Genomic DNA, 25559 nt, shown 5'->3' with positions numbered 1-25559 from the left:
ATAGCAGAGCGCTTCCTCTTCCCGTGCTCGTGCCCGCCAGACAAGAACGATAGAAAATGGCGAGTCAGTGTAAAAGGCAGCAATGCACAAACGACAGGCGCGGCTTTCGGCAGGAACTTGACTCGTGGCGACACAAACTAGTTCACTGTGTAGGTAAGGACAATGCCAGTTACACAGGATACCGTTTTACCGGTTGAAATGCATATATGTGGGCCCGTTATTGATGTAAATAACCATCGATTACCGAGCGACTTTTTGTCCTCAACTGTTTCCTTCTCACGCGAGCCTGAGCAATTACTACAATGTTGCGTTGTGTGATAATGTTGCAATACTTTTAGGGGGTTACTTTCTGTTTTTATTGTTTTTAAATCCGAACTGCGGACTTAAGTTATTTAACGTTTCTGGCGTAATGTTAGTTTGTTTAAAGGGCACCGTGCTTGTTTTAAAGGGAGTGTCTCTATGCGTTGCGTCGGCTAAAAGACCCCGTTTGATGAAATGCGCGCTCCCGTGAGATGATACTGTATTTTGGATGGGGGAGGGCTCCCGTGTGTTTTCAGTTCACATTTAGCTTACTTGCTTTTCTCAAATCGCCTCCCGGGTGCGCGCAGTAATGCATTGAGGAAGTGGCTGAGACCCCACTGCTGTGGGAGTTTCCATTGTCGACGACGTTACACAAATAAACTTCTCTAACGTTAGTTCCTCAGGCCCCTTAAAACGAATATTTCAAAAAGTATTGCTGCATTTTGGGTTTAATGCTCGTTGCATTGTGTAAAATGCGTTCAGGTGGGAGTGTAGGCGAAACTGTAATTTTGTAGTACGTTAGCTAAATCACTATCTGCAGGACACAACCTGCATTAAGGGCTTGGACAGGAAGACTTTTAGCTGGTCTGTGTGGTGGTCGGTCCATCACTTTTGTCCAGACTAAAATATATTCCTCCAGAGCAAACGGCAGGCTGACATTTTGGGTTTAGGGGATTTATTTTACTGCAACTACTTGTACCGGTGTGCATATGCTCCAATTGTATGGTCTGGTTATAAGTGTGTTTTTTAACTGCTTTTGCTCTGCTTTAAGTGAGGTAAAACAATTTGACATTTCTGCTTCATCATAGTTTATATTTATGTTGTTCACCGGCTCTTATTCTGAAATACTTCATTAATAAAACATATCCTCCCCATGAACTGTATGAAGTTCTCCGTGATACGTTTTATAACCCACCATCTCGTTATTCTGTTTCACACATATAGAGAGATGGCGTACACCTACATTAGTAGTTTTCACCATTTGATGGAAGAGCTTGAAGAAGAGGGAGAGGCCATTTTTAAATCCATGCCTTGCCATCCTTTCTTTTGACTCAGTAACATAGCAACAGCCAATGTGGACTCTCAGCATCATCACAAACAGATTGATCACGCAAATGAGGAGCAGAGAGTTGGTTGCTGACCCTAATGCTAAAATGAAATCTTTTTTTTGGTACTGGTTTAATCATCATTTATATTCACCTTTATCCGTCTCATAGGGAATACAAAACAAATTATTTCCTGTATTGAATGCAGAATGATTTATTAAGGGGCCATTTCCATTTGACACAGGATTGCGTGCTTTCTGATGCAAACGTGTATCACAAGGACAGAAATCTATACGCCTATGGATACACTGTCTGTTCCGGTTTTTAGTAAGGGTCACTGATATGTTATGCAATATACAGTATTTTACTGCAGTCAAAAATGATTGCAGGTTCAGGCAGAATAGAATAAACTGGAATTCAAAACAGAATTTTAAATGGCATTTGAACCACAAGATGAAAAATCTCATTTAAAAGCCAGAACACTGCTTCAGACGCTGCTGATCTCAAAATGTCACATTAAATCAATCTCAATTAAAGTGGCCGCTGTGTCTAGATCTTATTAAAATGTGTAATATATGGAGTAGGCTGTACTATGTGTGCACAACACATATTGATGCGAGTTACGGGAGTAGTTTTGTGATGTTTCAGGAAGCAGTAATACTAAATCTGATTGAAATATCTATTAATCTGATCTATTTTCTTTAGATTTCCTTTCCTTTAAGAGTTATGTGGTGTTGCATGTTAAACATTTTAAGCCTGTGGTTTATTCAGTGCAGGTTAGATGCTGACATCATAATTAATAAGAGCAAGTGCAGCAAAACAATTGACAGGCTAGCTGCAGCTGTCACCCTACTGTTCGTCAATCAAAGTCCAGTTTAACCAACATTTAGGTCCAGACCATGTTTTAGGCATCCTATTTAAACCCACATCACACTCTTTGCTGTAATAGTAAAGCTATAACTGCTCATCTAATTGTTGGGACTTTGTTACCACCTATTTTGAGTATGGTTGCTATCGGCTTTACTTCTGACTGAGTCCGATCCAGAACAAACTAATTCCAGCTAAGAGGCTACAATACTAGTTGGGCTTTGTGCTCGTCATTGAATAGCAAATCAGGAGAGAATAATAGTTTTGTGACTTGCCACCAGCTCCAGCCCAGGACTGCTCAGTGAGTCAGTTAACCCCTTCATGATTGACAAATGTCCCTTGTGTTTGGGCGATCACTGTAATGCTGCACATGACAGCAGCGTCTGTCCGATGGCTGCAGAATGGCAGATTCTGTCCATGACAACAAGGGCAGACTTTTGTTTGGCGTTTTGGTGGAGAGGGCTGCACGCCACCACCACCCTGCTGACGCTGGCATGGACATTTTGTCCTTGTGTGTTTAATGTGAGCGGTGAAACTGCAGGGCCAAGACAAGGCCAATTGTCCCGCAGAACAGCAGCCACAATTGTCCGCATGTTTGCCTCTTCATGTGTCCGTCGTCCAGCCGCCCCGAGACGCGTCACTGGAAACGTGTGCTCCGTCTGGATTTGGGAAAAGTTATACTGGAATGGCACCAGCTAATATTTGAGACTGCCGGTTATTCATGCTTGCGTTGGACATGTGGGCGGGTGAATTGCGTATGTGCTCAAACAAACAACAAGCAAGTATTGACATCAGGCAGATTGTCTTGTTTATTATTTAAACTTTAGCATGGCCCATCTTTTTTGCTCAAGCTCTGATGCGCTTTTGGCCTACTTTTTCCTTATTTGCTAACCCCCCCCCCCCCCCCCCCACACACACACACACACATCTGGGTGAGGTTTGTTGACATTTTGTGAAATATGACCAGCAGCTTGAAAGCGTGCATTTGGAATGCACTGTCTTTAACACCATTTGACTGCCAGGTTGCATCCTATTATGTTCAGTATTCATGGGGTGGTTCATTTCTCCTCCACTCTTGCTCAAAGCTGCCACCTCAGCGCTTGTCTCGCGTGATCCAGCTGCTGGATATTGCTCGTAATAAACACAATGCATTGCAGCCAAATGTCATTTCCAGCAGTCCTTTTTCTCATGCCCATGTCATGGCTGAGCTTGTCTGCTGACCTCCCTTTTTTGTGGAAAGCATAGTAGGCGACAGTGGATATTTTTGAGATGGTTCAGCATTCGGCTTGGTCTGCATGTGATGGGCCGACTGGGGATGAACAGTCATGGACTGTAGGTCGACTAATTTGTGCACCTTTGTCATCTCTGCACTCGTCCTCAGCCCCGAGCCCTCTCTAACAACTTCATAGAGCATTGCTCGAGGAGGCCAGTGACCCTCTTCATACAAAAATACACTCTTACGGGCATCACAATCTGAGCATTGGTATGGTTTAGAAATATTTCAATATGATGCAGTCCTGTAAGGTAGAATGATTAATAGAAGATCAATCCATCCAGTATTTCCAAAGGACGTAGCCAAACATGCCAGATTGAGCACGGTTCATTTAGGCTTCACACTGCTTTGATTTTCTGCAAGCTTTTGGTCCTTTTGAGATCGCATGTGTACAGGAGTTTGAGTGGGGGATGGGCCGAGTGGGGGTTGATGCAGCACTGTACACTCTCAGCACAGAGCGGCAGAGGGGTGGGTCATCCACTGGAAAGAGCACTGCAGTCCTATGTTGATGCTAAATGTTGGTGTTTGACATTGATCTTGTTTGTAAAATGCAAAACATAACATATGGAGCTTCAGAATTTATATTTAAAGCGTTGGAAGGAATATTAGACATTGAAGGAGCTCATGTTGATCTCCATGCTAATACACATGTTTTGAAAAATACACACACCGCCTCCTTCTCGTATCTTAATAACGATGTATAGGATGCATAGCGTGTTTTTATGTCATTCATTATATAAATATCGTATGAAAATATCCACATAGTTTTATATACTTATTTACTTAGGACAAAAATAAGCAAAATACTAAAAAATTCTGAAAAAATGTAGTAGTCAGTTTGTGCTTGTTATTATCAATTTTGATGATGTCATCGTGATTCACGATATCGCGAAATATTCATCTCATCACAATGTGATTTTAATGAAGGACAATAGATTACCATGTTGAATTATCGTCCAGCCCGACTATGCAGTGACGTTTGTGAACCGAGGCCGTGGTGCTTCATACGGATCCAGTGGCTCTGCCAGCCCCTCTCACACCTCAGTGTCCTGCTCCAATGTTGGGATGGGATTGAATTCCCCCACAGAATAATGGTTGTTGACAGTATTCATTCAGTCACATTCTGCTTCAAGCATTGACTAATGGAACATTAGGTTACATGTTTATGAATGTGAAATTATAATTTCTCTGTGTATGTTTTGAATCACATTTATGTCAGTTTCATTTTTGTCACAATATTGAAGGAAATGCATTGCAATGAACACGCACTGTGTCCAGTACCAGCACTGTGTCCAGTACCAGCACTAATCAGTTTCATGATTAAGATTTGTGGCTGATGCTAAACTGTCGTTATTTATCAAGTCACAATCCCAAACATAGATGTTCACAGTTTCACAAAAGGGATTTGCTTGTTTTTCTCCTTTATGTGATTGATTTTGCTCCTGGTCATACTTTGTAGTTGTAATGCTCCACTTTATTGACAAAAGATCATCCATACATGTTAAGATGAGATGTATTGAACATGATAGTACATTACAGCCCAAATAACTCAAGGTGAGAGTATGTTCTGAAAGACTTCAACTGCCTTAAATTGTACTAATACAAAAGTAATTGCATTATCCCAGGGCTCTCAAGTTTTGAAGACAGGCAAGAGTGACATTTCCATCACCCCCCCCCCCCCCAGAACGAAATTTTCGGATATCAGTCGCGCGCAATTCCAGGATGCTTTATTGTCATTGGTTGCTGGATTAAATCTCACCCAGATACAACAGATACGGTTTTTTTTCTGATTGGCTATTGTGTAGCCCATTTCATTTTTTTGATTGGCTGATAAGTGGCTCCTCACAGCAGAACTCCAGGGGAGCGCTTGATTCCTCCACGGCGAGGGCAGCGCTGCTCATGTTGGCGCGCTGCGGCACATTAAAACATTAAATAGCCGAGAGTTTTTTTCAGCGTGAGAAATACGATGTGTGGCGGGAGTGCGTGACTTAAGACCGAAATGCGTGAGTCTCACGCTCAATGCGTGACACTTGAGAGCCCTGATATCCATAATTTGAATGGTAATCAAGTTGATCTGATCTTACTTTTTGATTTATTCTTTTTGTTGGGGTGCAGCAGCTTGTGACGTGTTGATAGACTGTCAGATGAAATTGAACCTCAACCTAAATTTAGCCTGAAATGTAAGCAGTGCAAGTAAGTCTAAAAATATCCCTTGGCTCTCTTCTGTGTTCCTTTTTCCTGAATAGAAAAGCTTGGTTGAAGCTCCTGTCCAATGTCCCACTGTCGGGGAGGATTCCCAGGTGCATATAAGCATAATTACACCGTCATCTTGTTTCGTTACCTGTAACTTAGCCCACTACTTTGAAGAGTATTTATTTTAAGAGTTTGGCAGGAGTATTTTCTCCATTTTATATAAAAAAATAAATCCTTCAGTACAGTTTTAAAAACTTTATTGTCCCTCTTCATACGAGAGTTATGAGGAAAATAAAAGACAGAGAACTGCATTCAACATTAATAAAGCATGTGTTATGGTTTGAAATATTTCTTTACAATAAATATATCGTAGTGATTTAAAATGAGTCATTATCTATAATTTAAAAATAAGTATATGATTTAATTTCTTAATCAAAGCTGCTTTTTTAAATTTCCAATTCCACATCGAAAATGGGAAATGTATATTAAGTAATTTGTCTTTTGAGCTAAAAAGTCGGTGCGCTCATCTCTAGAACGATGTTGATTTATTTTTTCATTCAAGCGCAAGCAGTGCAATCACTCAACTACCTTGAGCAAGCCACAGTATTTATTTGGAGTAAATAAAAAATAAAACACTCCAATAAGGGTTGAAAATAGCAAAATGGTTTTGAATCATCATTCCCCTCATATACAGCAAGATGAATGAGTAACTCTCCCAGTAAAGGAAAGAGATGCAATAACAAGTCTGAATAAAAGACAACATCTTCTAATTAGGCTCAATGAGACATTGTCAATGCAATTGTGCCTGCAGATGCATTCCCTCCCATTTTTGCAAAGCTAGCCTTATTAACCGGATATCTTTGTCCTGACTGAGGTTTTGATATAATTAGGATTTATGCCTGCTGGCAAATAATACCGGGCACTTTTTTATTTTTCTCATTATCACTTTGTACCCCATTCTCATATTGTATCTGGGCACTGATCACTATAGATTAAACTAGATATGTGTAGTAGTGGCTCATTTGTGGCCTAATTCTCTGGAGTTAATTAGTTGGTGAACGTTCATTCAAAAAGGAAAGATACCTTAAAGGATGAACGGTACAGTGTTGTTTCTGCATCCAAAAGTAGAATTAAGTGTAGGCCTCGAAATACAGTGAGGCGTTCTATTCCGTTGATACCTTTTAACTGTGGCCATTATTCCATTTTTATACTCATTCATTCTGTCGAGCATGCATGACAGCTATACACGCCATCAATATGTTATCCTTTGCACATGCAGGCAGCTTGTTCTTCTAAATTTAAGACTCTGGTTTTGTGCAAAGATGTTTTCTTAGTCACTCCACCCTACTATGAGCCGTCAGTAGGAACGCGTTCATATTGCCTCAAAGTCATGGTTTGCATTGTGACACATTTTTAAATGCCCCAAACTGTATTCCTGAAGAGTAGTGTGATGTCACGGACTGGCAAACCAAAGTGGATGACCTACTTTTCTCTCCCTGCCTCTGAAATATTTCAGAAATAGGATTGGATAGCTGAAGTCCTGTGCACTAACCCAGAAACCGACCTATAGGCAAGGCTGTGTTTCAACCCCCCCCCCCACACACACACACCCTCTTTATGTTTGGCTGTTGAAAAGTGGGTGGGAATTTGTCGAGAAGCAGAGCGAGGACATTTTAACAGATGACAGCTTTTATTGAACTCACTGAGTTTAGGAAGAGAGAAGACGATCAGGGCTCATCTTTTCTTTTCTGTTTTTCACTTGTCTGTGAAGACATGCTGTAAGTAGATGATCAATTTAACACGTTTGGTGAATTTAACTTGTGAGAATCATTTTTGATATAGGTTTTAATACTGCCGTAGCTTTAATGTTCAATGTTTGTTCATAGTTTTTTAACAGTCGTCCATTATGTGCTTTGTTGTCAACACGGTTGGTTTCATGACTCGTTCTGTTAGTGCGCAGTACATCATTTAACCCTTGTGTTGCCTTTGGGTCATTTTGACCCGATTCAATGTTTCACCCTCCTGTTACCTTTATATTTACTAACATATTTTACCCTTTGGGTTCAATTTGACGCCAGCAATTAAAACCTCCAGAAAATTATTAGAATTAATATTGTTTTCCAAGTTTAAGTGTGCGGTACTTTATGTTTGTTTGTTGACTACCGAAAGAACACCGACATTAAACATTGAATGGGGTCAAATTAATCCTAAAGCGGGGGGAGGGTGTAATATTGATTCGGGTCAAAATGACCCTAAGGCAACACAAGGGTTAAGATCCAGTTGTGTAGACAGATGTTACCTCTGACCTCTTTAGTGCTTGTTTTAATGCATGTTGTGGTTTTGGATTGGTTCTGCTGACCCTGCGGCAGTAAGCAGACATTGCATACTGTGTTCATGCACTGTTAAGCAAAGTCCTCTGCAGCATAACACAATGTATGTTGTCAAACAGCTGGGACTGTAACATACCACCATCTCATTGATAATGCATATACCATTTTTTTATTAGCCGGTAAATGCGATATAGGCTGTTTTGATAAAGGCTTGTAAGTTGCTTGACTACGAACTCTCATTTAGTGGATGGACGATTTAGTTTTGGTCCAATAGTCTTGTTTCTGGCTGTTTCATTTTGGCATTACAGTGTGAGGACACTCCCAACTCAGTAGGTGCTTTAGTTGCCTGGCAACAGGAGGATGGAGTGCATGCATTTACTGTTGAAGTAAACACCTTGGGTGAAAGCTGATCATACGTGTTTTGATAGAAGCAGGTGGTGCTCACAGGGCTGGCCACATTGAAATGGAAAGACGAGCCTTGGTGAATGCAGAAGACATTCTCATGTTCAGTGACTCTACCGGACAACACATTACGTTGGGCCCTTGGGCGGATATTATTGTTTTAAACAGTGATTTGTTTTGCGTTTGTTCTGCTGCAGTAAATCTTAACTATATACAAACACACACACACACAGTTTGAAGCTGCGTAACTATTTCATCCCGTGTCTTTCCACAGGTTTTGAGAGCATCCTCGAAGGTCTGTTTGGTCCAGAGCTGGTAGAAGACCTCACATTATTTAAGGGTAAGAATCTCAGATCATTTTCATTTTCATGAATACTGGCCATGATCATACAAGCGTATGGATGACATGAATGACAATGTTGTGGTTGAAGCATTATGTGTTATCTGTTCATTATGACACTGCTGCTGCTGCATTGTACCGTCTGGTACCCCTCGACATTCACTCTACAAGACGGCCCTCTGGCCGCAGAAGAGAAGATCCCTTGTGTTCCTACAAAGTTTGTGTTTTGGATGGCGTGGGGCCAGTGCAAAAGTCTAGTGTCCTACAGACATTTTTGCAATACATGTGGTACAAAGACAATAGTGGACATTCTTTGGGATTTAAATATATTTGCAGAGTGAGGGCGGTAAGTAGACTGTGTCCACTCGCAGTGGGTACGATGGCTGCTGATGTTGAGCTGAATCAATCTACTCCTGATTCAGTCTCCCGACAACACGTCAACACTCTGACAGGCATCGGCTCGAGCTCTGAAGTCGGCTATAAATACTGTACATGTTGTTTAGAAAAACTAAATGCCAAATATTTTCTCACACAATTGTATTTTATTTCTTGTCCTCCTTTTTGTGTCCATAGACTTTGAGCCGACAGCCGTGTCTGACTGGTCATTTGATGAAAATTGTCTTTTCTGTTGTTTGAGACGAGACAAAGTTAAGGTAAGACTTCCCTTTTCTCTACTTTGGTGGTGTCTTTAAGAATTGTATTCAGATGTAGACGGTAGATGATTAATGGATGAATTTTAGGAGTGCAATTAAAGTGCCCGTGCGCTCTAATCTGCCAGGGTTTCATCGCAGAATTAGTTGCCATTAGTTACCTAAAATTTGGACTAATGGATCTGAATGGAATAAAACTAAATCTTCTTCATGCATTGTTCAGTGTATATGTATCTTATTTAAGTTTGAAGACCACAGATTTAACAGTTTTGTCATTTTACAGGAACACCTTATTGGCTTAAGCAACGAGGAGCTTGAAGATACAGCTAAACCTCTCCTCGTTAAAGATCTGAACACAATCAACAAACTAGAGAAACAAGCCGAGGAATTTCTCAATGCAGTCCTCAGCAGAAAAGGTGAGTCTTCATGTTTCGGTTAAAGAGTGGGCTCATTGCAGAAGTATTTTGCATTATGACACTAATGTGCTTATAACGGGAGAACCTGCCTAACAAGAACACTTATGCTTTTATTGTTAATTATGAATGTTAATGGTCTTTGCATTAATTATAATTGTTCCAACTACATCAGTTGTGGCCTTGTGGCAAATTACTTGCATGTATTGTTAATTTTACCTCGTATTTGTTTCCTTTCAGATGTGCCAAATTTCTCTGACCCACACATTCCTGTAGTGGCTCGAGAAATCCTTCAGAGAATGATCCGACAGTTCGCTGCCGAATATACCTCAAAAACCAGCTCCCCTCAGGACAGTGGCTCTGAGTCCCAGCCTTGCTTTGACCAAAGCCCAGCCTTGCTCTCAGGGGCTGCTCCTTCTACCAGCCCTGCTGGGCCTGCACACAACCAGAACCCCGTCCTCAGCAAGCTCCTCATGGCTGACCAGGATGCTCCTCTTGACCTCACCATCAAGAGGCCCCTGGCTGTGCCTCGTGAACAAGGTAGTGTGAACTTCAACACGTCTGTGACGGAGCAGCTGATTCATGCTTCAACAAGTGCACTGGTAAAATGCCCGACTCGACTTAATTGAAACTAAATGGATTTCTTTCCTTTCCTTTCTTGTTACAGATGGAGTTCTGGACTTATCTATCAAGAAGAATCGCTGCAGCAGCAGCAGCAGCCTGCCTGTCCGTAGTCCCTGCCTTTCGCCAGCCACATCCATGCTCAAAGGGTAAGATGGCTTTCTTTTTCTTGGTCGCTTTAGTCTCCAGTCTCTAGGCAGCAATGTTTTTAAGGGTATCTCACGTTGTAGTTGAGGATGACTCATAAAATACATTTGGAATAAACAGGTGCGTGTAGGGAATCAATGCATGGGCATTGGCTGAAATTTAAGTCCAGAAATTGGAGATCACCCAGCCAGTTGGTGGCTTAATAAAATTAACAGCCAGTTGGTGCCTTGATAAAAGTGAACAGAGACAAACAAGGTTGTGCTAACAGAAGTGTTTTTTGCCACAAAAAAACATGGGAAAGGGTTTTACCTCCTGCAACATATTTAAATATTCCATGTGCTTCCACTACTGGATTCTGATTTTAAATCTCACTCCAGTGCATCCTCGTGGATGCCGTTTGTATCATGCTGCCATTCAAAATAACTGACCTTGCAAACTTATAGTTAATGCAGCTGCCTGGTCCTAATTTATTGTCTCATAAGTCGCTGGTATCGCCAGCTCCAGACTGATTGGGCAACACCTTGTAAGTTTGTGAGCTGCTGTGGCTTAGAAGGATTCTGTCAGTGCGGTCTTGTTTTTGATGATTATTGTCTGGCAAGGCACCGGCTGGCTTGATGACGATGATGATGATTTACTGAAGGACTTATAGCCATGCTATTACTATTATTGCATCTTGCTATACACAACTCTCCTTCAGGACTTTAGTCCTGCATAAATGCAGTATGAGTCGATTTTTATTCAACCCTCAGAGACTCAAATGATTCTCAATGATGTGGTTGTAGTAGTAGTAGTAGGAGTAGTAGTAGTAGTAGTAGTAGTAGTAGATGGGGTGTTCAAATATGATGATTTCACATTTGCACGCCATGTTCCTCTCCCAAGGAAGGATTGCATTCAGTTGTTTTATTCTCAAAATGTAAGCATCTGTTGTAAGCGTCTGTTATTATACTGGTAACGCAACTATTTTTCATTCCATACATACTTCAGATAAACATGATGCCAACTTTACCTGCAGAGCATAATCACTCATCCTAACTATGATAAAATATACATACCCTCTAATGTTGTCATCCAAATCAGGGGGCTGTATTTCAGATTTAAATTGCATTCTCACATTTCCATTTGACCTCATTCTTTGATCAAACATTAAAGACAATATCTGTATCTAAATAAGATTTATTTTATTTTGTAGTTTTGTTTGTTCTTTTTTGTTTCCCTTGAGAGGCGAGCCTCTTGATGCTGTTATACCCATCTGGCCTTGAATATGCCTATAATTAAATTTTGAGATGGATTAATGAAGCACTAGTGGCTGTGCATGCTCCTCTTCTGCTGCTTTGATAGCTGATCTAAAAGTGATGATCATTCCTAGCAGTATAAAGATGGCTCAGCTCTTCATCTTTCTTTGAATATGATTCACAACACTGTCCTTAGTGGGAAGGTAGTCCTCAGTCAATTACATCTTATCTTTGGGTGGAACAAATATTATCCCTTTTTAAAATATATTTTTTAATAATTTGTTATCCAACTGCCGGATACATATTTATTCTTAATAAATAGTGCATTTTCTTCCTTTTTTATGTGATCACACTTCAGTTTTGACTTTGATACACATAACCCTCTACTGGCTTACTCTTTTATTTCTGCGCTTGTTCACTGGTAACGTCACTCACAAAATGTCAAGAGCTTTATTTGCATCAGTCCTTTTGTATGACAGTGTGCCCTGCTTAACAGCTATGTGCCAAGCTGCCTTACTGCAACGACAAATAATGCCTACTTCTGGCTATGCTTTATGTATTCCAATCATTGCGCTTTTCTTTGCTTTTTGTTTTTATTGTTTCTTTGCCCTTCTTTTGCTTATTTCTTATGTTGATGCAGATTTTGTAAACTATCATCCCAGCAAGTCAATAAAAAATTGTCAAACTTGAGCCTTTTTTGTTCTTAAAAAACATATACACAACCCTGCAGTCAGTTATTTTTTAAAGATAGTGATGTTACCAAAGCAAGGTCATATAATAAAGGAGTGGCCAACATCCTCCCCTCCCCAACCCATCCTCCTTTAGAAAAAAGAAAAAGGCAATGTGCAAGCTCTGCTTACACCCAATTTCCTTCCATTCAATCAGGCGATCCTTGAGAGCGGACGGGCAAGTCGGGCTGTTTATGAAGAGCCTACAGGATGGGAGGAGGAGGGAGAATATCGGCCACTCCACCCGTTATAAGCCTTCCTCATCTCTTGCATATGCGCTGCACATCAAAGAGGAGCCAGATCTGGAGAGCGACCCAGAGTCACCTCTCAGCCGCAGCTCCAGACCTACTGACCTTTTCAAAAATGGATCTGCTTCCTGGAATTCCAAAAGTGATTTTGGGGCCCTCCTCAAGCTCAAAACCAACAGTGAGGCTAGTGAGCACCTTAAAGACATACCCAGGTTGTTGGAAGCTGCTGGACTTTGGACAAAGTCACTTGCCTATGAGAAAGGAAACCTCCAGGAGGCTTGCAGGGACCACAGCCTCTCGCTCTCTCATTCATCATCTTTTGACCTCAAGATTCCCCAGGTGCGGGTTTTGGCAACAGACCCATCGTGGGATTCCCTGTCCACTGTGTATTCAGGATTAGCTTGTGAGAACAGTCTGGGAAAGGCACTTCGTTCCATTCTACCAAGGCAGATCCAGAAAAAGAGCGGTGGTGGTTTCAGTAGCTCAGGTTCAGAGAAGGAATACTGGCCTCAAGACGCTGATCGCAAAGCCTTGCGGGGAAGCGATCCTCTGGATTCAGAGTCAGACCTCATTAACAAGCAGCCAAGGAAGAAACGTGGGCGCTACAGACAGTACAACACTGACCTGCTCGACGAGGCTATTGATATGGTGATGGGTGGGAAAATGAGTGTGTCTAAAGCCCAAACGATCTATGGCATTCCACACAGCACCCTGGAATACAAAGTTAAAGAGCGACTGGGGACCTTAAAACATCCACCCAAGAAGAAACTGAAGCTGATAAAGATTGAGGAGCAGAGTGTTTCACATTCCCCAGGGAGGAAAGAATTACAGAACTCCCAGCACATTGATTCTGAGAAAAGAGAGGGTGCATCTGAAGAGAACGGAAATGATTTCCATGATGGAAGTCTCTCATCCAATGAGTGATATAATTGTAAAGTACTTGTAAAGATGTACTTTTTAACTGGACAGATATTGCATTTGCCAGACAGTGGTAGTAGCTGACTTGTTTTCCCATACAACCCTAATAATTGTATGTAACATTTATACCAAAATACTCCTATTTATTATTACCGTATTTAATGTTATCATTGTAAAAATTCCCTGCCCTACATATTGAGCCTGAAAGGCATACTTGCTGTTTTGAAATTATAATATACTAAAGTTTATTGTTGATTGATTTCAATTTATTTATTCAGGTTATGTTTTAAAAACTATAATTTCCTGGCTCCATAAATTAATTATTAATATGCAGAACCAAATTGAATCATCTCTAAGGAAGTGGTGCCCCTCAGTGTCTTCTCCCAGTATTGTTCAGAGCACTTGGTCCTATGTGTGTGTGTGTGTATATGTATGTATATGTGTGTATATATATATATATATATATATATATATATATGTTAGTTATATTGTGTATTTAGGCCTTTATGGATAGCAGTGAAAGCCAATGTCACTGTTTCGCAAATGCATATCTGTGACTGAAATAGACACTGGAGATGTAAGAAAAGAACCGTTTGTCCAAACACTATTATATTCAGAGTATGTATTCATTCTAAACACTATATTCAACATATTTATATTTTATTTTAATTCACTTGCCTTTTGAATCCAAACTAAGCATGATACGTTTGTGCCACCCATATTTTCTTCTGTATGTTTGCCGTCCGATATGAATGTTATGATTTTTATTTATTCTTTACATTGCCTTCGCTGCACTCAGGATAACTTCAGATTGGAACGCAGTGATTTTCAGTCAAAGAACATGTCCCTTCTCAGATAGTGGATCACTGTACATACTTCTATATACCTCAGCTACAGAATCATTGCCTCATGCAAGATGGGGAAGGATAACATGCCCAAATCCCCCCCTCTTCAGGTAACATTTCAGGATGTCTTACTGACAAATATGTGTGTCCTACTCTCAGATGACTTCACAACATACCTTAACTAGTTGTCGGTAGCATTTTAGTGCCAGTGTAAGCCTTCAGGTGTGAGGCATTATCTCTGGGAACGTCTTTCTCTGAGACACAAGAAGGGCAGAATCTTTCTTTTTCTATTTACGATGTATGAACGTACTATACATATACTGTACATGGGTACAAGTCGAGCTTGCCATTGGCACATGATAAAGAATGGTTTCTTCAGGTTAATTAACAACTCCTTGTTCGTGAGGATGATACTCCGTTATTGTGACCTGATTATTCACTTTCATGAAAGGTGCACTCGCTAAACTCTTGGTGTCCTATTCATTTAAACTGTCGATTACATTCAGGTATATTTAAAGTGTTTGCTGCAGAAAAACGAGATAATAAGATTAGTTATATGTTCATGTTAGTCTCAATAAAATCTACAGGCATTGTCATTTTAGAAGCTCTTAGTTCACAAAGTCATTATTTTATTTAAAAAACTAAACTTTTATCGAGCAATATTAGCAGATGGATCTTAACATACTGGTTGACTGTACTAGCTTATTAACATTTACTGATTAATAAAATACAGAAGGTTGGGTCATGGTGCTGGTACTATACGTAAAAGTTTTTTAAAAACGTCCCCGTGTTGCCAATACATGCCATCTTCATTGAATTGTAGCCAAGTGGACTCTGCCGAGGGATCTCCGTGTGTGTTGCTCTGCCTCGTCCACAGGCATCGTGTTGCCCGATCAGGACACCTCATTGTGCGTTATCATTTATACCTCAGGACATTCCAGAATATGGGATAATGGCCTATAATGCTTTCATCAGGTTGATGGACAACTCGAGTAAATCTTGGTTCATATTTTTTGCAAACACTGCAGGATTGTAGATGTACACAATGTTGCTTCGATGAACGTTGATGTTTTGATAAAAGAAATGATTCCTTCACTGCAGGCATTAGTTCATACGTTTTATTTACAGGCATATAATACATCCATTTGCCTGGATTGTAAACATTTCTGAGTGAGATTTTGTAGTAACACATAGTTCAGGGACTTGCACACATGACTTATTACTTGTATGTCAATAGCAGTGTAACGATAGTTTAACTTTATGTTAGGTGGTAAACTTCTCTGGCTTCACTTCAGTTTTTTTATTTGTTTTATAAATTCAGGAATTCTTTAGTTTTTTATGTTTCCATTTCTTGTCACTTCAGGGTTAAAATCTTCATTATGTATAACTAATGAAGTACTTTGAATTGCATATAATTTTCATGAATATAACAAAATGTGTGAATATGTTTTGGCTTAGTAAAAACAATTAAAACAAAGCAGTTGCTTGAAGTACACATACGATTAATAGCAAACTTTATTTTCCCATTTAGCGTTAAATTAATTTCAATTAATATATTACAAGCGCGTTTGTTGTGCTGGCAGGTAAAACCGGTTATTGCGCTCCTCACTGTCTATTGTAGCAAATCTAATGGTTGACTACCTCATCTGGAAAACCCTGTTTTAATGTAGCATTTTTTCATTTCCACACATTCTATTGTAACATTTTGAAAGCCAAATAGTTTATAGAAAGGGCGTTCATAAATTATATAAGATGGTAAAACATCTGTCAAAGTGCAACCATTTGTAAACATTTCAGTGTATCCATGAAATTAATGGTGCCCTGCTCTATTTAATATATTCTTTGTCTCAACACTTTTCTTTTCATTTTGCGGTGGGGATGTTGTTAGACAGTTATGACCAAAACATTTTTTATTATCCCCTGCTTTGGAGGATCCGTTTATCCTCAAAGTAGAGGAAGAGTTTCATCCTCTTCTATACTTACTCAAACTGATATGTTTGGAAGTATTTTGTTTATGTAGTCTTAATTAATCTATATTTACTATTGAATGGTTTTATCATCAATTCAGTAACCATGAATGTAAATTGCTTTGATCAAATAAGAAGTAATTCACATAGTGTTTATAGACACACGTAGATCATTTTAGACTAAAGATATATTTAACTCTCTTTCATTATCGATGTGGAGGGTTTCTCCCACTATATTCTGTCGCAATTAGGGTATCTTTTGCTTGTTTAATATAATGTATGTGGACAAAAGTCGAGTGACCCTGTCCACAAAAATATATGTACAGATCACGTATATTTGATTTAACATGGACAATGTGTACAGGAATGACACTGGGTATGTTGTGCATGATTGGACAAAGTCATATGTGTCAGTGGGAAGTTAATTGAATATCGTGAAGTTGATCTTTTAAGGCAGTTTTATTGAAAGTACTGGAGTGTTGGTGTGTTTACTGTCAAGTCAACAATGTATAAAGTAGAGTGTACTGTGAACGTGAAATAGCCCTAATCCAGTTCTCAATCTGGTTAATGGTTCACTGAACGTGTATGATGAAATATAGTAGTTTGTAGTCAACAGATTATCTAGATGTGCAGTATATGAACATCGTGGAAGAGTTAACACAACTTTGGTGTGTGTGCTTGTGAAATATTGTGGAAATGAGTTTGGTTTGCTTTTGCTTGTTGGATTGGTTATTTTATTCCTCTGGACGAAGATGGCGTGCACTCTGTGTCAGTTCCTTACTGTAATGCTAAGTGAAACAAAGAGCGAAACCCTCAGGGATGAAACACTTACCACTCCTTATTCAGGTACTCCACTTTACTCCTTAGACCTTGCAAAGAGGGATGTGAAGTTTATGAGCTTAGCTAAACAATTGGTCAGGTTCCAGGTCCAGCAAATGTTATTTTTTAATCCCGACAAAATATTTTCTGATCTCAAAAAGTAATATTTGAGATCTGTTGGCATGCTGTATGAATAATTTAGTTTAGAGCTAAAAAAAAGTCAAACATGCTTTCACAGTTTTATTGTTTTAATACTTAGTTACACACTGAATGTCAATATAACCTCATTGCGAGTAAGATGGTAATTAATTAATAACTTTCTTTCCAGTTCAGTGCCTCAAACAGTACTTTAAATTTTTTTTTAAACAACACAAACTGCATTTCTGGGGATTTCACCAAGTCTTAAGACTCACGCCTCCTACTTCAAAGGTTGTATTGTTAACATTGCAATTTAAAGCTGACATTTTGAATGTTTTTTGAATCACTACTCGATTTGTTAGTTTAGTGCAGTATACTTACATCAGTTTGACTGTTAGTTTGTAAGTATCTATTTTAAACACATTTTAGATAATGCTCAACAGAACATTTTCAGAATTTTCTGTGCAACATGCAGTTGCCAGCACCTCTTGCTCAGCAGCACACGCTGGGAGAAAAGCTACTTCAATTCATCATTACCCAGCAAAGCCTTGTGACATGTCACCTCAGGGATCAAGATGTGGTTTCATTTGTGTGTTCGTTTTCTTGTTAAAAGACCACAATGAATCTTGGGAAGGAGTTTTTTTTACAAAGAATTAACCTTTTCAGAGTAAGATTTATATATTTTTGGCGTACTATGACGGTATACATGTTCCAAGGCTCTGGGAGGGTTTTGTAATGGACCTACCTCACTCAAAAAAACGTAAGCCAGAAACACAGAAACAAGACCCGACCCAAACAAAACCTCACACGTATTACAATAACAAAATGTGCATGTTGCGCTTGATTTTGCTTTTAATAGATAATTTGTATGAAGTTGTTGAGCACTTGTGTCTAAATGTCACCCGCTGCACTATTTATTAAATGAAAAGCTGACACAAATTATGTACACTATATTTCCCCCTTATGTATTTTAAGGTGATGAACATGTGTTTGACTTGTTTTAATCTAAATGGGCAACCATTACTAAATGTCTTGTGCATGTTTAAGATTTTCTCGATGTATACGGTAACAAAAGGCACCACTGTGCACAAAAGAAAAATGTTATAGCTGTAACAATGTAATTGGTCAAGTTCACTGGAAAAAAGATTCACTTTTAAAATCACCTATTCTTCTAATAAATATGCAATGATAAACATTGTTTTAACATTTGTGGATTATTTCACACAAACATTTAGCTGAGTAGGGACTTGTGGAGATGAAGGGACGTTTGTCTTCATATGTGTAATAATCACATACCAATCAATGGTATGAAGCAATGCTGCTTCTTCTTGATGTGCAATTTCATCTATGTTGTTCTTTGTTCCCTCAGTGAGCCTCTTGATTTGCCTATTGCAAAGGCCAAAGACCTGCAGTCCTCCTCCACGCTGGAACAGTTCATGGCCAAACTCTGTCACCACCATCAGAGACAGATGGTAAACGCCATCGGCTTTCTACAGACGGAGGTCAAAGCACTGACATCTTCCAATACACAGAAAGCCCCTAAATCTACCTCTGGAATCCAGGTAACGGCTTGTTCTACCGCAAAATCCGGTGCAGTCACCGCTGAGAAGTCATGCCCTGAGCTAAAGTTTCCCGGTATATTAACTCCCAAGTTAGAAGTCCAGGAAATGTCCCATTCTATCCCAAGCAGCTGTGCAATGAAAAACGTTCCAGAGAATGCTGTTTCGCTGAAAACATCGGCTAGCCCTGCTTTGGATCTTCGCAGCCCGGGGTCCGGGGGAAATCGAGCTCCGGTCACTCCCACTGCTAATCCAATGGAGGCAGAAAACAACCGTAATGGTGATCATGCCCCTCTTAAGATGAAAATCATGACCAGCAACGTTGCTGCTGGTAAGAAGTTGTCCTGTGTGCTCGACACCTCTCTTTCATCTCACTCTGACACTTTGGAGGACAGACAGGGTAACTCCAAGACATCCAACAGAACAGAAACTCATAGTGCCAGACTCAGCTCCTCTGTGAAAAGACACAATCAGACTAGTCACGCACATCAAGCAAGGCAGAGAGAGACTCTGGGGCATGCCAAAGATAAACCAGGAAACCTGTTTTCAGTCCACATGACCATTCCTTCCGACTCTCCACGGACTGCCAGGAAGACCATCAAGTCATCTTCGGATCATCGGATCAGGGACTCTGCTTGCAGGGGAATAGCTGACCCTGATCTTGGCCACTGCGACATTGTTTTTATTGACAAACCAATTACAGAGTGTTTTAAGGAACAGCGGCGCGGTATGTTTCCTCGCCGCAATGCCAGAAAAAGCACCAGAGGACATTTGTATTCAGATGAAATCTGGGAGTTAAAAACGGTCCGTACATTGGCTGGGAGGGGCAAGTGTCCCAATCCAATGCCAGAGCTTATCACATTGGTCACCCCGAAGCAAGTGCTTTCGAAGCCTGAAGGTGTACCACCTGTGAATATGCCCTTTGCTGGAGCGTGCAGAGAGGCAATGAATCAACACATGTCCACAGAAGAGTCTGATGAGAGTGTGAGTCTAGCAACAAGAGATACGGTGGAGGTAGCAGCCAGTGAAGAAGAGATTCCAGTTGAAACTACTCCGACAGACCAGTGTCAGGGAAAGGGGAAGTCTCCTCCTTCCTCTCCGATTAGGCCTCCTACAGAAAACAAAGAAACAGATGTGAACACAGATGTAGAACAGAATACGACAGGAGATTCGGGGACAACGGCTAAAAGTGAAGAAAGTGTTGCTGAGGCTCCATTTGAAGCAGAAAAAGAAAACACGCCCGAGCTTCAAGAGGACATAGGTGAAAGTAAAGACCAAATAGTCACAGAAACTGTAGTGGAACCATCAGAGAATGTTTCCACAGAAGAAAATGAGCCCCAGATGTCATCAGTGCACAACAGTGAGCCTGTTCTCCAGCAAAATAGAGCCCCATCACCGGTGGCTCAAGTTGAGGAAGAAAAGGAGCAAAACAGTAGGGAGGAAATACAAGACGAGCAACCGCAGGAGCTTCAAACGGACTCAAAGATGCAGTACGACAACGTCGAGGTGACCGTTAAGTCCGACGCCACAGTGTCGGCAGAGGAGCCAATGGAGAAAGAGACAGAAATGAAAACATCTGAAGCAGTTGACGGTGTTCTACCTTTAGAGAGCGAAGGTGACAATGACATTGACGTGTCCTCAAAGACACTTGATGCGCTTTTGAAAGAATTACCCCCTTGGCGTAGAAAAAAAGGGACTGTAGTTTCTCCACCAAAGCGGTTAAGAAAAACCGAAGGAGTGGTCGTGGGTTTTGTCAATGGGAGACCCATATCGGCATCTGACAGGAGTCTGCGCCGTAGATCAAATAACAGCACCACATCACCGAATAAAACCCCAATGAAATCTAGTCGGAATGTCCCCAACAAGACTTCTGTTGATTCTACTATTGATTCAACTGTTGAAAACAAAAGTCTGGAGAAACCTCTACCTGAAACCGACAGAGCTGTAAAATCCATTGAGACGACTCCTGGTGTTCAGCAGGTGAAAGAATCACCCTCTGACACACCATCAAGCCCGAAATCTAAGAGCAAACAAAAGAAAGTTAAAAGAGATCAGGATAGTCTGCCGGTTCTCTCTGATCAGCGGCAACTTCGATCAGCCAGCCAGAGGCCTGCTGGTACTCCTTTATCATCTCCCAAATCCAATGCTGTCACTTCCATTTTATCTCCGAAACCTATTGCTACCCCTGCTCTCACCCTTCCGTCTTCACTTCCTGTTGCTTCTCCTTCAATCGGGTCATCTTCCCCCACAGCCTCTGAGACGTGCCACCAGCAAGCAGTCCCAGAGACGACTGTCGTATTAAACGTTGAAAATATTCAACAAGTTGAGGAAACCGTTGAAGAATTGCAAAAAAACAAAGTAGAAAATATAGTGCAGGCCAAACTGAAACTAGGGTCTACAAAGGCTGTAGGAGATGACAGTCAAAGTGAGCAACTTAACTGTGAGTTATCAAGTCCGTTAGAAAATCAAAGTCCTGAAAAGACAGAAATGCAAAACAAGACTATGCCACTAAGAAGTAAGCGGGCTCTCCGAAAGGAGGCAGAAGCAATTGATGCTGCTCCGTTGCAGAAGCAAAGTGTAGCATCTCTAGAGGGCAGGTCTGCAAGCGGAGATGAAAGCAGTTCTTCCCCATCAGAAAAGCCCAAAAGAATGCCTTTAAGAAGTGAGAGCAGTAAGGTTGAAATGTCCCACCAGTCTGTTACTCAGTCGTCACCAGTGGACAACAAGAAATTGGCTTTGAGATCACAACGATTGGCTGTAGCCTCTACCAGTGCTCCCACTGTAGATGAAAGACAGAGTGACGTAACATCCCCTGTGAGAATCATTTCAGAAAGGATAATCAAAGCTCCGGTGAAGCCCCTTCCAGTGTCGGTTGCGTCTACGTTGCCCCAGAGCTCAGCCGTTCCCGCCATTACACCAAGATCTGAGCGCACAAAACAAGCCAACAAATTCTTTCAGAATCTGACTGGAGAAGAAAACCAACACCTAATTACAAATCTGAACATTAAGTATGATAAAATGCAAAAGGGCTGGGTGCCGATGGACAAAGAGGGTCATCCAGTCACAAAATACAGAAACAAATCTGACAGACAGGCAGCTATATGGAAAAGCAAACGCAGGGCCCGAAAATCAAAGTCTTCGGAACACCAGAAATACTCACCGGTCCAAATGCTCTTCATGAAAGGTTTTAATCTCACCAGCATTTGCCGCTGGTTCCTTGACACCACAGAAACAAAGTCCCTCGTCATTGTCAAGAAAGTGAATACACGTCTTCCGTCAGAAACCCAGCTGTTCTTCCACAGCTCGTCGAGCGCTTCAGGGACCTCTCAGGGGGTATTTCCAAGCCAACAGGCAGAGCGCTTAAAGAAACATTTGAAAAAGTTTGCCATTGCCTCTCCTGTAAAGAGCAACCCCAAGAATCAGAGACTGATTGCTAAAGCGCTGGAGCAAGAAGCCAACTCAGTCCAGGGGAAGGAGAGGGGAGAGTCTCCCAGTACGACTCCGACCAAGTCCCACTCGTCTGCCAAAGCCTCTGGAGAAGTAGCTGAATCACAGAAGTCCTCTGGTAAATCGAAGAATCCAGCTAGTGCGAGGATCTTAAGGAAATACTCAAACATCAGAGAGAAGATGCAGGTTCAGCAAACCAATGTTAGACTCAAAAAGGCCTCCAAAACGTTAAAAAAGAACAACATGAGAAGGCTGGCGACCAAAAAGTCATCCGCCAAGTCAAATCTGAAACCATCTCTAAGGGCAAAAAAGTCCCCCCTCCCTGTTGGTAAACAAATGAAAGCATCTGCAGCAAGAATGGAAAGAAGGAGAACGTTGGCTGGCAAAAAAGCTCCAAAGCATCCTGCTCAGCAGAGGCCAGACAAGGCTCCGGGCAGCGGTCGAGCTTCAAGAGACGCAACGAAAAACGACGAATTGCCCAAGAGATGTTCTCAACGACTCGGGTCTCCGAAGCAACCCGAACATAACCCCGTCGACGCATCGAAAAGCAAGGTCGACAATAAAAAGCTAATTGAAGCGGAGAAAATAGAGGTGGAAAAACCCGCCTTGAATAAAGCTGTTGCTGCAAAGATCCAAACAAAGGAATCTTCACAGAGCAGCGTCTCTGACATCAAAGGCACAGAGCGCACTGCTGACGCCCCGCCGCAGGGCGTGGAGGTCAAGTCTCCGCCCTCGCCTGATCAGGTACTAACACGGTCCCAGAGGAAAATTGAGGCGGCAGTCTCTTTGCGTGGGAGCTCTGCTTCAAAGAGGCCCACGAAGTCCTCGAAGACGCAGAGCGCCTCCCCCAAAGCGGCCAGGAGGAGCGAGGAGGCGGCGCTGCCGAGGCGAGCGGCGGTCCGGCCCTCTGCAAAGAGAAAGCGCACCGCCTCGCTGCCGCGCCGCAAAACAACATCGGCGACCAAGAGAGCTCGGGCGCTTTCGCAGACCCCGGCTAAGCGCACCAGGACGTCGCTCTCAAAATGAAGAGAGAGAGAGGGAGAGAGATCATCTTTTATTAAGAGGATTTTGTCAAACTTTACCTGTAATATATTCAGAAGGCCCAGAAGTATCTATTTTCTACTTCCACCGAACTCTTCAGAGGGCACCTTTTTCAGTCGGCAGGAACAGATTTTGAAAGTAATTTCAGCTTTTGTAAAGCGTCAGTGTGAAATGTGTTTGCTGAGCTCTTGCTCCGCGCTCGGGGACGGCAGACGAGTCCCGCGGGACGTCCAGTGGGACTCGTTTCTCTTTGGCTTTCAGCACCCTGGAGAACATGGCCCGTCAAACCTCACCGCTCTGTGGAGATGCTTTTCTTCAGCTTTTCAATACGACGTGTACCTACAGAGGCAATGTGTATCTCCAGCCTGTCTTCCAATCAAACGTCTGTCTCTGTGACTCTTGTGACCCGGTGCCTTATTTATGAAGTGTAAAGGAATGGAGTGAGTTGCTGAATGTGAAACCCTGTTATTTAGTTCAAACAACTTTAGATTCCTGGAGAGGGCGTCGACATTCATTTGCTTCGCAGAGTGTTCGTAAATAGTTTCCGCCCCGAGCGTCGTCTGTCAATTCTCACCTTGATTGAGGCTTTCAAATGTTCTGATTTAATCTTACCTGCCAGGTTTATTTTTATATTCTCATTTTGCCAGAGCATTAACTTAATATTGTTCTTACTATAGTTGTACTCGATGCAAATATGAGTCTGCATTATTAAAACAGACGGGTGTGATCTGTATGTGTCATGACAAACGTTTTTTTTCTTTTTCTTTCCGATGTTTTGGGGTTGTTTTCATCACTGTGTCGCTCTGCAGTCCCTTGTTATCCGCTCGTAACAGCGACTTCACTTTAAATAGTTCACCTGCTTCTGTATCTGTTAAGTCTCGTTGATGTGGGCGACAGTTTGAGCAACTCTCGTTCGAGCGGTTGTCTTTCTACGACTGAAACCCCAAAGTATATTTATGCCTCTGAGCTTTGAAGATGCTAACCTCATTCAATAATGTGTTTGTGCATTTGGTGCCCGTCAAAATGCTGTCCTGACAAATGATCTGAAATGACTTTGAGATCCTGGCTTGTATCATTTCGCAACACTATTTCATCCCAGCAAAGACCTGACAAGTATGTATATTTAGTCGGTTCATATGAATGACGTTTGCGGCCACTTGAGCATCAGTAGCAGATGACAGGGAGATGAATTCCTTCCCTAATTATTAGAGTTGGATATATGTTTGGGGTAGTCTAGTCACACTTCTGAGTTGTTAATCAAAGTATGGTGCAGTTTTATGTTGTTTGTTTTATTATTGTTGGACAGATGTTCTCATATTGTGAAGTTTCTTAACTTCCAGTAGTGTTTGGCATTAGTGTATCGTCAATTGTCATTTTTAGCACAGTGTTGTTTTTTATTCTGTTCATTTCACTTAGAGGGTAAATCATCTGTAAATGCAAAACATGTCTCATGTTTTTATTGTTATTTAAAAACTTCATGTAGGCTAACGGATTGAGCAAATCTAAACCAGCCCACCGAATCAGACTTGAACATGTTTATTTGCAGTTGCTATTTAAAGATTTTGGTTTTGTATGATAGAAAGAAACAAACTGCTTTATTTGTGGTGATCCCATGAATGATACATCTTTATGTTCAGAACTTTGTATTTTTGCTGGAGTTGATATAAAGATGTTTAAATTTTATCTCTGTTTCTTGGCTCTTTTATACAAGCGTTTGCATGTTATTTATTCAGAAAGGGAAAGCTAAATGGCTCTGTATTATTGAAATATACTAGATTGTATATTCAAATGCAACAGTGTTTACAGCCGTTATGAATGTCCACAGTGGAGGCGGCGCGATACACTGAAACGCTGCACACGGTCTCCCCTGAGCCCCCGCCTCTGTCCGGGGATGAACACGATATTTAACGCATACCGACCTTTAATATCCTGCCCCCTCATATCTCCTGCCCTCCATGAGTGCCAGGCAGCTGAGGCGCCGGTGCCCCCGGTGCTCTGCCCTCATGCCAAAGCCATCTATTCAGCTTTGGGAAAT

At 41.3% G+C, this 25559-nt stretch overlaps 1 protein-coding gene across 1 annotated transcript; it reads left to right on the top strand.

Moving 5' to 3' along the window:
• Positions 1-56: 56 nt before the first annotated feature.
• wu:fc17b08 (serine/arginine repetitive matrix protein 2) lies at positions 57-25207 on the top strand. The gene is made up of 7 exons (XM_056436226.1): positions 57-153; positions 8686-8751; positions 9325-9404; positions 9685-9817; positions 10055-10354; positions 10482-10584; positions 18847-25207. Exons 1-7 carry the CDS (start codon positions 57-59, stop codon positions 23507-23509), a joined length of 5442 nt encoding a protein of 1813 aa, XP_056292201.1. The 3' UTR covers positions 23510-25207.
• Positions 25208-25559: the final 352 nt, after the last annotated feature.

Source organism: Pseudoliparis swirei, chromosome 17, assembly GCF_029220125.1.
Source record: "Pseudoliparis swirei isolate HS2019 ecotype Mariana Trench chromosome 17, NWPU_hadal_v1, whole genome shotgun sequence".
Lineage (NCBI taxonomy): Eukaryota > Metazoa > Chordata > Actinopteri > Perciformes > Liparidae > Pseudoliparis > Pseudoliparis swirei.
This window is presented reverse-complemented; position numbering and strand designations above follow the sequence as displayed.